This window comes from Ursus arctos, unplaced genomic scaffold (genome assembly GCF_023065955.2).
Source record: "Ursus arctos isolate Adak ecotype North America unplaced genomic scaffold, UrsArc2.0 scaffold_28, whole genome shotgun sequence".
Classification (NCBI taxonomy): Eukaryota; Metazoa; Chordata; class Mammalia; order Carnivora; family Ursidae; genus Ursus; species Ursus arctos.
The window spans coordinates 4,764,594-4,779,389 of NW_026622963.1; the positions used below are offsets into that span (position 1 = coordinate 4,764,594).

A 14,796-nucleotide genomic window follows, 5' to 3' on the forward strand; every position below is an offset into this window, starting at 1 on the left:
GGCGGCAGAGCGGAGGTCCCTCCGGCCGGACAGCGCCAAGTGCAAATTGCAGCCCCACGCCTCGCCGCCGCTCACCTCAGCACGGCCGCCCAGGAGCTCAGTCTTCTTCTCCCTGAAATGGATTGTTGCTGGAGGGTTCGAAGCATTTCCTGAAGCTTTGTAGGGTTGTTACGAGAATTAAATAAAACAGCGTGCCTAAATTGCTCAGCGCGAGGCGTAGGGGTCTGTGAGCACCTGTCCGCTGAGCTGCTCTTACCATTATTGTCTTTGTCGCTGTCATCGTGGGTACGGCCATCCCGCATCTTTCCCATCGCTGACTCGATGTGACCATCCACATTCTGTCCCGGTACCAGAGGCAAGGCGCCTCTGGGGGCAGCCCAGCCTGGCTTCATACGGTTAAAAGGGCAGCCACGAAGAAGCAGAAAAGGGGATAGCCCAGGGTGTAGGAATCCGGGAAGCCCAGAGAGACTTGGGGGGGTGGGGGCCACGTTCAAGGTCACTGGGCCGCTTAGGGGAGTGCCAGAACTGGGCCCGGCAACCCCACCTCCCGCTCAGAGTCTGTCCTTTTGCAGCCGTGCTGAGCTGATTCCCCAGGTCAGAAATGTTTCGCTTCTGTGTCCAAAATTCAGCTTTGCAGCGGTGGAAAATTCTAGGCTGAAGCTGCAGTGCAGGTTGCTTTGACAGTATCTTGTCCTCAGTCGGTTCATGGGGTTCAGACAGAGCCTGGACAGAGGCCCGAGCACCCGCCGCTCCCCGGGCGGCCTTTCCCGGGCAGCACCCGGCCCCGGCTGCCCGCGTGCACGCCACACTCTCAGACCGGCTTGCAGTCAATTAGACGATGCTATTCGGTTTCAGGGGGCTGGTTTTCCCCCAAACCATTCGTGGCGTAGCAGGGGAGCAGAGAAGCTGTGTGAGCTAACATAGTTATGTTTCCCCCCAAAGCTTCTGGAACCTATAAATCTGGGGGACACATCAGTCTGCCCCTCACTTCTTTAGGGCCTACGTGACCACAGCCAGAGAGGGGTACTTTTCTGTCAGAGCTGCGAGTGGGTATGGCCGTGTTTTTAATAACATCTGTCTTTGCGATACAAATTTTAAACGTTCATCGTGGCAGAATTGGAAACCACGAGTAGCCAACTAGCCAGAGATCACCGCTCTTCAGGTCTTGATGTATTTTCTCACAGACTATGTGTTTTTTTTTTTTTAAGATTTTTTATTTATTTATTCGACAGAGATAGAGACAGCCAGCGAGAGAGGGAACACAAGCAGGGGGAGTGGGAGAGGAAGAAGCAGGCTCATAGCGGAGGAGCCTGATGTGGGGCTCGATCCCAGAACGCCGGGATCACGCCCTGAGCTGAAGGCAGACGCTTAACCGCTGTGCCACCCAGGCGCCCCCCAGACTATGTGTTTTTTTAATACATAGAGGTCATGTTACGTACCTAGCGTGCTTCTGACTGTTTCATTAAACATGAGCTCATAAGCGATTCTCGAGTCTTCAAGTATTCTTTAAAAATACGATTTTCCATGACCTCATAATATTCTGTAATATCGCTGTACAAGAATTCATTCCGGCAGTGCCCCCTTGTTGGACATTTATTTATTGTTCTCTTTTATAAATAACACAGCAGTGAATGTCTTCCTGCGCTTCTCTGTTGAGTCCCCGGGGTAAGCTCCCAAAGTGGAATTATTGGCCAAAGGTTATGAACCTTTCAAAAGTCCCTGAGAGACTAGGTCCAATGCACCTGCAGGAAGGTACGGAGAGGCCGGTGTCCCAGCCTCTACCAACTCCGTCTTCTGGTAGGTGAGGTATATTTGGGATCTGACCTGACCCGCAGCGTGGGGCTCCTCCTTGAGAAGGCTCAGGGTATGTAACAGCTGCCACCCACCCTTTGATGTGGAAGGTCTATCTCACTGAAGGGGGACTGGATTTGCCCTTTGAGGCTTCCAGGATAAGGCCCACACCAACAGCATGAAGATTTCCATCGGGATTCTAGGATTCTAGACAGCAGGGAAGGGGCTTCCCCACCCCACCCCAGGCAGCAGGGTCTCTGCCCCGGCTCTGTTGAGGCTGCAGCTGTCTTGGAGATTCAAGGACCAGATGGCAGTTTAGACCCCGGGACCCCTGACGCCCTTCCACTGGGGCTCTGTGAACTGACTGTCTCCGCAGTGATCCTAACATCATAAAACACTGAAAAACTTTGACTCTGCTCCTTGGACCCTTTCTAGACCTCTGCTCCGTCGGCTGTAAGATGAAGCTGTTATGAGGATTAGATCCGATCGCATTAGTGATAGCTGTTAGTGTCGGTGTGCGAATGAGGAGGGGAGTGACGGGGAGAAGGCCGTGTTGTGTAGCGGTTATAACCAGACCAATCGGGATTTGGTCTCAAGTCACACCGCCATAGAGAAGCTGGAACAGAAAACAGAGGCATTTGGGGGTCTGGGGAGAGGACTATTCACCTTTTTAAAAAAAATACAAAACAAGCCTCCTTTAGAACATCTGGTACCTGCATTTTATTTCTTTGTTCTTTAATTTTTATGCCTCTCAAAGCGTAACGGTCCAGAGTTCATAGGGTCTAGTGCTGCTCCAAGGCCTGTCGAACAAGACGTGAGCTGTGGTCTGCTCGCACCGGCTCTTGAGAGCCTGTCGCTACAGTTTTCATTCTGCAAGCCGATTGGTACACACGGCCATTATTAACAATTAAGTTATGCGAACTTGCGATTAAATAAATTTCGTAAAAAAAAAAAAGGTACTGAATGTTAACAATTCGTGACTCCCTAGTTACTTGACTACTCTCTGTGCTCTCCAGGGGACTGGTGTCTAGTATATCCATGGGAGAAAGGTCACATAACCCTGGACTGTTGGGAGTCTCCTCGGACTCTACTGCTGGTGACATCGCCCTGGTCGATCAAAGTTATTGTGGTGGGAATAGTGATACCACTGAAATCGGCAGATGCTCCAAATAGGGCCTTTGTTTCCTGGAAAAGCGTTTGAACGGTTACCAGCACACGACTCTCTGTGACTGCAGTCCCTCCCCCACTTTGCCACACTCCCCAAAGGGAGCTCTGTTCGTGGCTTTTAGCTGTTTCCTTTGGCTTTTATCCCCATATTTCTTAATTACATGCTTTCACCGCCATGTCTAGATTTTTTAAATCTTAGACATTGTATGTTGACTTCTTATTATGGAAGATGAAGATCTGGCTCTCTTCCAGTTCAGTCTCCCCCCTTACTATACACACACACACGCACACTTTCCCTACCTCTGTGCTCCCAGTACGCTATAGTATAACTCTTGTTTCAATAAATATTCAAGATTTACATTATTACAGCATGTAAATATTGTACATAAATCATTATCACTATGATTTACATTAGCCTTCTTATACAACCTTTTTCCTGGAGTTAATAATGGTGTTTTTTTATTCACTTGATTTCTCCATAGAACAGTGGTTTTCAGACATTTTTTTCTTAGAGGTGGAACTTGTCTTTCAAACAAAATGTTATGTGGAAACTTACAGTATAAAACAGGAAAAACAGAGCTGCCAGGTCGAAAGGGGGTTCTTCCCTTGAGGGCTGCCATGTACAGCCAAGTAGGTTGTGCACTGCACAACTCTAGCGGTCACCGTTCACATAAGCAACAATGCGATTTAGTCACGACAATTGTAATTCCCCACCCTATTGGGGAATGCATCCATTGTGTAAGGCAAGGTCCGCCTGGGAGTATACATTACATCAGGATCTTCTCGGCTTTAAAAAGACTGATTCCCTTCCCAGTGCAGGGTTCTGACCTCACTCCATTCTGAATAGGCTCCAGCGATGTTGCTTAACCTGTCCGTCCAGTGCATCACCCACACAGGCTGCGGGCCAGAAGCTGCTGTTAGCTGATGGCCACCTATCGACTGATTCAGTGCCCCTCAGATACGGCTGGGCTGGGCTCGGTGCCAAACGCATAATGCAGATAGCTTTCCCCCGGGAGCACTCGGATGCAGCCTTTGGGATCAAATGTAAGGAATGGTGCCATCAGACAGTGTGTGAGCTGTGGGAGCAGACAATGCAGGGCCTATCTGCCCTTGGAAGTCAGGGCTGGAGGAGAGGAGCCGGCCCAAGTGAGCAGTGGGATTCAAAAGGCTCACCCCTAGGCAGGAACCCCTGATTGGCTCTCAGCTGGGTAAACTTGGGCAAGTGGCTTAAGCGTTCTGGGCCTTAAGTTCCTCAGACCTGAATCACGGGGTTTACGAGAGTCAAAGGAGATCACGTGTAACCCTGACAAATGCCACGGTCACATGTGGCTGAGTCTCTGCTTAAAGTCTCATTTAAAGAAACAGTGCAACGGCCCAACGGTAATTGAAAAGGTATCCCCGTTGTAACTGCATCGCCCAGAGAGTGGCAAAGGGGGGAGCTCCCATTCCTAACTGCTGGTGGTGCTCCCCAGATCTCCTCTGCCTCCGTTCTGTAATTTTCCCACAACTCACGGTGTCCGCGAAGCTCCCCTCTGTACGGCTCCGATGCTTTCTTCCCCCCTCTCTTACTCTGCCTCATTTCTTACCCTGTGTACCACTGCCATTCGCTCTTGGGTCTGTTTCTTCTCTACCCATCTCGCCATTGCTGGGTCACCAAAAGTCAGAGGATCTGGAAATGAGGTGCTGGAGACGTGGGCAGGAAGTGGGTGGGGAGAGGTCACAGTAGGACACACACTCTGAGATCGCTCTTGCCGCATCGTGCTGGTGAAGCGTAAGGCCCATGGAGCAGAGGCTTTGCAAAAATTCTCTTCTTCATGAATCCGTTGAGGGACCTAAGACGGGGGAGGTATGGCCTTGCTGGGGTGCCTCTGAATACCTAACCACCATCAGCCGATGGGCAGTGACTGAGAAAATCCTCCCTATCTCCTCCCATGCCCCCCAAAAACCCAGTATTAAAAGGGCCTGGGGGTGGAAACACAGCTTTTGCCTATAATTTTCCTTCCCTTCGTTAAACATGGACTTCCCTTCCCTTCCCTACTGCCCTCCCCCAGATTCCTTGTTTCATCTTTTGTGGAATCCAATCCCTTTGAAGGATGTCTTTCAGGTCATGTACCTAGCACATAGCGTGTGCCAGGCTTGTAAGGAGCTGGATAATGAGCGACAAGAGACAGATTCTGTCCTCGGTTGCTCACAGGCAAATAGAAACAGGCTCCAATTGCACATGAGGGAACCAGTGATGGAAGGAAGCCTAGAATGCTATGAGCACACAGAGGAGGAGCTCTTCACCCATTGAGGGATCAGGGAAGACTTCCTGGAGGAGGTGTTATTATCTAATCTGTATAATAATACTACAGTTATCATATATTGAGTATTCACTGTGATGATAATCTCCACACGAAGCACTTTGCTAAGCGTTAGCTCATTCAATCTTCACCAAAGGCTAAGAGACGATATTACTCTCCTCATTTCAGAAATGAGGAAACTGAATCTCGTAGAACTTCACTGACTTTCCCATGGCCTAAAAGGTAGCAGAGTTGTAGTTCAAACACAGGCCTGTGTGACTCCATCGACAATGCTCTGAACCACAGGACACTGTGTACAGTTGTTTAAGATGCGCACTGAACAAGCATCCACATCTGGGAGCGGCACTGTTCACATCATAGGCAGAGTGACTCATATGACAGTGTTCAGGTGGACCCAGCGTCTTTGGTGACTCCTGGAGCAGCAGGAAGGAGCTTCCTCCCCTGAAGGGCAGGGGGGAGTAGGGCACTGGGGAGAGTACATATGCTCCCGTGTCTGGAGGTATGGGCTGTCCACGAGGCTTTGGTTGTGCAGGCTAATAGGAGCATCTTAACTTGAAACTTTTTTACTTGAGGAAGGGGTACCTTTTCCTAATTTGCACAAAGGCATCAAATGGACCAACAGTGGCCCTGCCCTGCCCCACTATGTGTCGCCTGCCCCATTACCATTCAGTGTTGGGGAGGACTCAGCCACGGAACCATCTGGACCCACCTGAGGCAGGGATGCGAAGGCGAATAAGACAGTGGTAGGGGGCGCCTGGGTGGCGCAGTCGTTAAGCGTCTGCCTTCGGCTCAGGGCGTGATCCCGGCGTTGTGGGATCGAGCCCCACATCAGGCTCCTCTGCTGGGAGCCTGCTTCTTCCTCTCCCACTCCCCCTGCTTGTGTTCCCTCTCTCGCTGGCTGTCTCTGTCTCTGTCAAATAAATAAATAAAATCTTAAAAAAAAAAAAAAAAAGACAGTGGTAGGTCATCAGGGACCTTCCCGTCCAGTTTAGAAGCCGAGAATAAAGGCTCTTCTTTCAGGGCCCCCCTAGGACGGTCCAACTAATCCTCTTCTCTCTCTCTTTCTCCTTGACAGACGGGCAGGATTGAGCCCAACTACCCCAAGGTCTGTGGTCATCAGGGCAACGTGCTGGACATCAAATGGAACCCGTTCATTGACAACATCATTGCCTCCTGCTCGGAGGACACATCGGTGAGCAGGAGAGGGGCTCCCCAAGGAGGGCAGACCCCGGGGGCTCCTCCCTGCTTCCTCTTGGAGGCCTCCCTTCCTAAACTCCTCTTTTTCTCCCTTCTTTGCCCTTCCTCTGTCTTCTTCCCACCCTTCCAGCTAGCCCCAGGATGGGGGGGGGGGAGTTGGGAAAAGGACTGAGAGAGCGAATCCCTGGAATATTTGGCACATCTTGCGCCTTTAGTGTGATTTCGTCTGGAGGTGTTGATTTTGTAGGTGAGAATTAAAACACGAAGTTCAGGCATGTGATTCAGCACTCGTCTGTGGTCTTCAGACGAAGACCTTCCTCCCCGTCTGTGTTTTCCCTCCTGCCCAGTGGGCAGGGTGCGGCTGGAGCTGGGGGGCTGGAGGGCGCAGCGGTCAGTGCGGCGAGCACAGGGGCTCAGCGGGAGAGACGGCACGTGGAGGAGCTGCCCATCCTTCTCTTCGGGGTACAGGGAGCTCGAGGAGGTGTGCCAGCAACCACAGCCGGCCCCATCTCTGCCTGCTGAGCTGTCGGGCCCCTGTCACCAGCCATGAGGGAGCAGACGGGCTCCAACTCGGGGCTGCCTCCTGCCGAGCTCCTCCACTCACTCTGAGCCGGGGTGTCGCTAGTCCTCACGGCCACCGCCACACTGAGGGCTGGGAAGGTCCCGCACCGGGAAGCACAGCAGGGCTGCTGGCCGCACAGCCCCTGCTCCCCCGGCTCAGCCAAGTCTCATCATGACGCCAACCCACACGGTCCGGGCTGGGAGCCTCTGGCCCTCCCCAGTGTGTCCCGTCTCTCCAGGGCGGCCAGCTGGGAAGGAGACAAGCAGTGAGAGAGCAGCTCGATGAGGGGACGGACAGAGGAGCCAGGGCTCTCCGAGTTGCTTGCCGCCCTGGTTTCACCTCTGGTCCAAACTTCCGCCTGACGGAGGGCGAGGGCAGGAGGGTCACTGGCCGGGACGGCCCAGCCCGGGTCTAGCTCAGCACCCTGTTCCCCCCGGGAGTGAGTCAGGGGCCTGCTGCTCCAGGAGCCCGGCTAAGAAACCAGGCTCCACGCTGTGTGTCCAGGAAAAGCGTTAGGCCCCAGCGCCGACCACACCAGCTAAGCGGGTCTCTGCAGTTGCGCACGCCGACCAGAGGGCCGCAGTGCGCCCGCCGCACTCCCGGGCCGGGCCTTCTTCGAGCGGCGCTCGGCTGTGCAGTCTCACAGTTGAATCTCGGCTTCATTACCTGCCAGCTGGGTGACCAAGGGCAGATGACTTGCCCTCTCTGGGCCTCAGTTTTGCTCCTCTGTGTCACAGCAGTGATGAGACGTGCCTCTGGCGGTTGCTGTGAGGAGGAAAAGGGATCTGAGCCTAACACGGTGCCTGTGGGTCTCTGTCCTGCTCCGGAAACACCACCGGTAGAAGGGCAGGGTCACACGCCACTCACCGAGGTGTCACACTGTTTGAAGTGTCTGCGGCCACGGAGGTCGGACAGAGGGCTATGCGCACAGGGATCCGGGATTTGTGTTGCCGCAAGTGTAGGGGTGAGGGGAGGGAATTCGAGAAAGCTGGGCCCTGGAGAAGCAGGACTGCTGGCAGAGAAGGGGTGGAAGGAGGCCCGGGGAGGGGGCACAGCGGACGTTTGTTGTCCCCAGTCCTGGAGGCCGAAGTCCGAGATCAGGTGCCAGCATGGTCAGGGAGGGCTTTCTTTTCGTCATGTGCCCACGTGCGGCCGGGGCTGGGGTCTCCCTGGAGGCTCTCTGATAAGGGCTCTAAACCCATTCCTGAGGGTTCCACCTTCATGACCTAGTCACCTCCCAGAGGCCCCACCTCCCAAAACCGTCAGCTTAGGGGGCAGGACCTCAACATATGTAGGGGACACTGTGTACCCCGGGCATCAGGGAAGGGGAGCTATTGGGCCAGAGTGGGGGTCACGGCTGGCTCTGTGGAGGAGGGCCCCACCACCCCGCGCCCCGAGCCAAACCAGCCCTGGGATGTGGCTCAGCCAAGAGGAGGGGAGCATCCAGGGGAGGAGCGTGGCTGGCAGGGGTGGGAGACGAAGGGAAAGGACGGCCAGCCTGGGGGCACAGCGGGCATGGCTGGCCCGGGGCCACCGAGCCAGAGAGAAGGAGATTAAGTCTTCGGTGCAGAGAGGAGCTAAGCTCTCTCTCTGGCCGCCGGTCCGGCTGCCCCTGGATCAGCGGCTCGGAGCCCCACTTAGCCCCTGTCAGGTCTTCACCCCTCCTGGGCCTCAGGGCCAGCGGAGCTAACAGGCCCCCCAGGCTGGAATAGCCCCTCCTGGAGATGGTCCCTGAGGCCCAAGGGCACACGGGGAGGCGGGGCGCAGGCAAGGCCGGCACCCCTCAGCCCCTCGACGACGGTCCTAGGTTTCCAGGTGAGGAACTGAGGCACAGTCACGAAGGGCTGGCAGTTCGGATCCATCGAACATTCAGTACTGACATCTCGGAGGCTTCTCTGAGCAAGGCCCGGCCCGACATCCACCGAGGGCATAAGGTGGGGGGAGGCATCCCCCCCAGGGCCTGGGAGGAGCGGCACGGAAGGGGAAGGAGCCTGCAGCTCCCCCACTCAGGTGAGGAGGCCTGTCCGCACCACCAGCGCTGTTCGGACTGACCTACTGAAAGTCAGGCCCCTGAGACACCCTCCCTCAACCCACTGTGGCCCAAATGGTCAACTTATGCACAGCAGACACGACATCCGGAACCAGGTTGGGGAGGCCAGTCCGCAGACCTAAGCGCCAGGCACCGTGCTCCTCATGGGGGCTGGGAGCTAGAGGGTAGCTGTTGGAGCGGGTCTGGCCCAGGTCTCCAGGTCCCGGCCCACCCCCACCCCTCCACTGCCCTCTGCTTGGACACTGAAGGCAGCCAGCAAGCCCTCCCTGCTCCCCAGCTCCTTTGCCATAGTCCCCATCCCTGAAAACCCCTCCAGGGAAATCCATGCCCCATGCCCTGCCCCTCCCCCAGAGTGCGAGGAGAGCCTTGGGAGTCTGACCCCATCCCTCCAGGGTTCCGGTGGCACATACCCAGGCCCTTTCCCAATGGGCTCATGTCCTGCGGGAGAGGTAGGGGCCATAACTCTCCCTGGCATCTGGCAGAATCCAGTTCTTTCCGCCGCTGGGTGATGTCACCTATTGTTAAACGGCTGTGCTTTTTATAGCTTCTGCGGCAGCTAGGGAGGGTGGCTGGCAGGCAGCAGGGAAGGGCTCTGTGGGCTTCCAGCCTCGTGCTCCTAGCCTTCCCAGAGGGCCAGCAGCTGCAGAGAAAGGGAGAGGTTTCTGACATCTCAAGGAGAGAGAAAGAGTGGTCCCAGAGGGGAGAGGGAGGCAGGCCCCTCTCCCTGGTGGGCTGAGCTGGGCAGCTTTCCTCTGCTCCTTTATCCAAAGGCTGCCCTTCCACCCCACCCCCGCCTCCCAGAGAGGATGCCCCTCCCCCAGGAGCTGGGAGTGGGATGAGGCAAGATGTCAGCCCTGCGGGGAGCAACCAGAAGCCACCCACCACCCTGCCCTTCTCTTACACACACACACACACACACACACACACACACACGCACACACGCATGCACACGAGCTAGAGAACTGACACCTCTTGGAGCTAGAAGGGAGCACCGTGCCCCTTTCAGAGATGGAAAGGACAGTGGCCCCCAAGAGAGGTCAACGGCCTGATGGAGGCCCCGCCCATGGGCCTGGCACTGCAGAGCAAGTGGCAGTGTGGCTCTGTCATCAAGCAGCCGGGCTCAGGAGTCCGCAGGCCTATAGGTTTCTGCCACTTCCCAGGCCCATGACCTTGAACCAGTTTCTTTACCTCTCTGGGCACAAGTTGCCCTCCTGTGAAACGGAGATCATATTGGACTCAGCATCAGAGCCAAACGAGTATCCAGTGTTTCGTGTTTCTTGTCTACTAAGAACTCTACGGATCCTGGGCAGTCAGAGACCCGGGACTCTTTCCACTGCGTCTCATTCTTTGCTCTTGGAGCCCCCAGGTAGGCCTTCTGTCACTGGTTTCCAAAAAAAAGACAAAGCTGCACGGTGACCCTCAAAATCCAAGAGAGAAATCCCCCACCCCTTCCAAACCAGGAGTACAGCCCTGATTCCCCATCTACCCAGCTCAGCACCGGCCAGAGTCAGGGCTGCTCTGCTCTCTGCAAGTCGGGGGCTGACTCATTCTTGAGCCTGCTGCTGATGCACGGTTTCTGGGCTTCTAGGATTCTTCCATTGGCTTATGCATTCCAAAGGGATGTGCTAGACACTGTTCCTTGCACTGAAGGCAAAGGTGGTGACTTAGAAGATCGTACCCCTGGGGGCGCCTGGGTGGCTCAGTCGTTAAGCATCTGCCTTCGGCTCAGGGCGTGATCCCGGCGTTCTGGGATTGAGCCCCGCATCAGGCTCCTCTGCTATGAGCCTGCTTCTTCCTCTCCCACTCCCCCTGTGTGTGTTCCCTCTCTTGCTGCCTCTCTCTCTCTGTCAAATAAATAAAACCTTAAGAAAAAAAAAAAAAGATCGCACCCCTGTATGGAGGAGTCCACCATCCAGCAGGACGGCCTGGCAGGTTGTCGGTGCCCCCAGAAGGGTGATGTCTAGATACCCGGCACTGGGGAGCTGCTCTCTTTTTGGGGATAGATAAGCAGGACAAAGCATGGCCTCTCCAAGGTGTGAGATTCAATCCAGGGGAGACAGAAGGCACCGGGCAGCCAAGTAAGGTCAGGACCTCGATTTGAACAGAGCTTGTCAGACTGCAGAGCTCTCAGGTTGTTGGCCCGCTGCTCCCTCCCCAGGCACGTGGTTTTGTAGTTTTATTAACCGTCCTTATCAGCCGTCTTGCCGTGGCTTTGTCTGCGCGGTCTGCTGTCTCCCCCACGAACCTGTGAGCTGCCCGCATCTAGTATGTGGGACCCAGGCAGACACCGAGCAGATTTTGTTGGATTGAATGTGACTCACTTAAACAGGGCTCTGACCCAGGGACCTAAGAAAGGGCACAGCTGGCTTGCTAGAGAGAGCGTTTTGCCACAGTTCTCCACCCCTTCCTTCCAGAAGTCCGGTTTGTCTGGCCCTATCAGGTTTCCTGTGGAAGCAGCCTCCTCCGAGCAGATCCACAGTGCTCCTCCCACACCCATCCTCTCTTTGCTTCAAACAAATCCCTTGAATACCGAGGCATTGATATTCCTTTTTCCAGCTACTTAGGCCCACTGTGAACTCCAGCTCCTCCTCTGAGCTCCTATGGCCAACTATTTGCTGTAGCAGTAGATGGAGCAAAGCTAGTCTCTCCCCCCTCCCCAGGGACATACTCAATGATGTCAAAGCTGAGACCTTCGGGAGATTAACTAGTATTGCCTCAATGTGCAGATGAGAACACTGGGAGGGAAGTGGCCCGGGATCAAATGAGGTTATCCTCTTTCCTTCTCTGCAGGACATTTTTCATCGGGTCCCCCCAGGCCGGCCTGGAACCGTTCCTACATCCAACAGTTCTTGGTGAAAACTACTCTCTGGGTCTCCCACTACAGGCCTCGACTCCCTGGGACTTGGATCCCGGCCAGAGACTGAACCTGGGCACAGACACAGCCCCCCCGCCCCCCATCCCCTTGGCTTAGCCCCTGGGTTCCTAGGTAGGAACCCTAGAAAGCCTCAGACTCACAAAGACACGAAGCCCAGTTTCGTTTAAGCCCCATGCCTCTAAACGGCGCACATGTCTCTGTTCGTCATCTCGACAAGGAGCCTGAGCCCTGGAGTGGTCACCAGGCTTTCCCTGGGTGCTCAGGAATTAGGCTGCTGGGGGTTGGGGGGGAAGGGTTTTTCCTGAGACTCACCCAAACAGCTTTCTCGGGCCTCGGCGACCGGGTGTGACACACACGGCTTCTGGCCTCTGCTACCTGCCAGCCTGCTCCACACCCGTCGGGCGGACCCACCTGCCTTTTCCCACCCACTGTGCCCGAACCCATGCACGCTGCTCACTTCTCTGTCTCCTTCCCCCTCCCCACATCCCCAGCCTCTCTTTTCAAACGGGCCAACCTGCTGTCTTCCAGCCCTGATGGTCCCAGAACCTCCCACCCTTGACCGTCCCCCAGCCAAAGACTGGATTCAAGGCCCCTCCAGCTCTGTGTCCATGGGTTCTCGGCTCTTCTCTGCCCCACTGCGTCCTGCTCATGAGCAGGCACGGGGCGAGCTCAGCGTGATCCCCACGGCTAGCAGGAGTCTGGCTCACAGAGGCGTGTGTGGAATGACCATGGCTCTCCTCTCTGTTTCGGAGATCTTTCTCCAAGTCCGGAGGCCGCTCTCCTGCCTCAGTCAACGCTTCTGCACTGATGTCTCAGTGTTCGTGTGCGTCCGTACTTGTCAGCTGTCCTCAAGCTGCAGTAGGAGGCGTCCTTGGCCCCCAAGCGCTTCCACACCTGCCTGTCACTCTGACCCTCGAAATCTCATCCCTTAGAGTCTGGAAGCTTCTAGAGCGTCCTCCTCAAGTGCCAACAATGGACACAGAAAATGATGCCGAGTATCTCTAGGAATCACAGAAATGCAAAGCCAGTGAGATGGCATTTTCGACCTGTTGGGTGGGCAGAGGCCTATTTCTGAAGGTATCGTTGGAGACATAGGTAAAGAAGCACTCTCAGACTCTGGTGGCGAAAACTGGGACAGCTTTTGGGGACAGTTTTACAGTAACTATTAAAAAATGAAGCCCCTTGGAGGCAAGTGCCCTACAGGACTATTCGCACCCAAACTTGTATTCCTGGGCTGCTCCGCACAGAGTGACTCGTAAGAGGGACAAAAGCGGGCAGAGCCCAGATGTCTGTAAATAGAGACTGATACAACCCATCCCGGCACAGTCACACAACACATGTCCCTCCGGCCGCTCACTAAGACAAGGGAAATCCGTGTGCACCGGGGTGGGAAGATGCTCGCTACCTGTTACAGCAGAAAAGCAAGTTGCGGAGGGGCGCCTGGGTGGCTCAGTCGTTAAGCGTCTGCCTTCGGCTCAGGGTGTGATCCCAGGGTCCTGGGATCGAGCCCCGCATTGGGCTCCCTGCTTGGTGGGAACCCTGCTTCTCCCTCTCACACTGCCCTTGCTTGTGTTCCCTCTCTCACTGGCTGTCTCTCTCTCTGTCAAATAAATAAATAAAATCTTAAAAAAAAAATAAGTTACAGAAGAACATATCTAACAGCCTCCCTGCGGGGTAGAAGAGAAAGAAGTGGGGGGCGTGGGGGAGGTGTGTGCACGCGGGCGTGCGTGCTCATGGTGCGTGTCCAACCCAAGCATTGGTCTCCTCTCTTCAACGGTCACCTTCCTCTAGTGCACGGGGGACAAGAGGACTGTGTCTTATTGGTGACCATGCAGTCGTCTACATGGGCCCCTGCTCCACCCTCTCCTCCACTTCGGATCAGACCTCATCTCTGAATGCCCTATGCAGGGCCCACTGAGGAAAAACCACGGGCCCTGCTGGGTCCCTTCTGTGTTGCCTCGCTCCCCCAGCCCCTGCCATCATGCAGGGCTTTTCTGGAGAGCTGGACCAACCACAGGGGATGGCAATGTCAGAAAAATGTTTTAAACTGTCCCCTAATTATAACCTTTTTCTCCAGCATGTTTTTAAAATTATTTTTAAGATTTTATTTATTCATTTGACAGAGAGGGAGGCAGAGTGCAGGCAGAGAGAGAGGAAGATGCAGGCTCCCGACTGATCAGAGAGCCTGATACGGGCCTCGATCCCAGGACCCTGGGATCATGACCTGAGCCAAAGGCAGATGCTTAACCGACTGAGCCACTCAGGTGTCCCTTGGGCATGTTCTTTAAACTGAGACTAGTACACTAAAGGGTAAGCCCAAACCTTTGCTTGATCTTGCCTCTCTTACCCTGAAGCCTCCGCGTCTACATGTGTGGAGCTGGGTCTTTCGGGGGACACAACAAGAAGGGAAATCACCATGGGAATCTCCTTGGGGGCACCCCCCAGGTCCCAGCCTTCCCCCCTGTCCCAAGGACTGCCTTTGGAGTTCCATGTTTATTCACAGGCTTCAGAATTATCCTCGAATAGCTAATATTGCAGAATAACATAACATATTAAATTGTTCCCCTACCGTTGGTCACTTGGAAAGTTGCTAAATTTTCCGCGTTGCGGTGAACACCTTCATACACAGAGACTTTTGCTTATATCGGATTTTCAGAGTGAAATTACCAGATCAAGGAATACGACATAAATATCTTTATGGTTCCTGCTATAAAGATTGCCAGATTGCTTCCAGAAGACTCACTCTCATTTATAATACTACCAACACCAATTACATCTACCAGTCCCAGGATATAATCGTGCCAACACTGGCTCTCCCCCACCCCACCTCCCAGTTCGAAGATTATAAATG

General features: G+C 54.7%; 1 protein-coding gene and 1 long non-coding RNA gene across 4 annotated transcripts in view; one reads left to right on the plus strand and one right to left on the minus strand.

Moving 5' to 3' along the window:
- CORO2B (coronin 2B) overlaps nucleotides 1-14,796 on the plus strand; it is a 126,948-nt gene that overhangs the window by 96,804 nt on the left and 15,348 nt on the right. For all 3 annotated transcript variants that reach the window (XM_026478394.4, XM_044392003.3, XM_057303664.1), the window contains exon 3: nucleotides 6,337-6,453. In XM_026478394.4, the coding sequence (XP_026334179.1) occupies nucleotides 6,337-6,453 (117 nt within the window). The remainder of the gene's footprint in view (nucleotides 1-6,336; nucleotides 6,454-14,796) is intronic.
- Nucleotides 1,586-9,821, minus strand: LOC130541946 (uncharacterized). The gene is made up of 2 exons (XR_008956085.1): nucleotides 9,481-9,821; nucleotides 1,586-7,785 (listed from the first exon to the last, which is right to left on the minus strand). It is a non-coding gene; the product is annotated as an uncharacterized LOC130541946 (long non-coding RNA).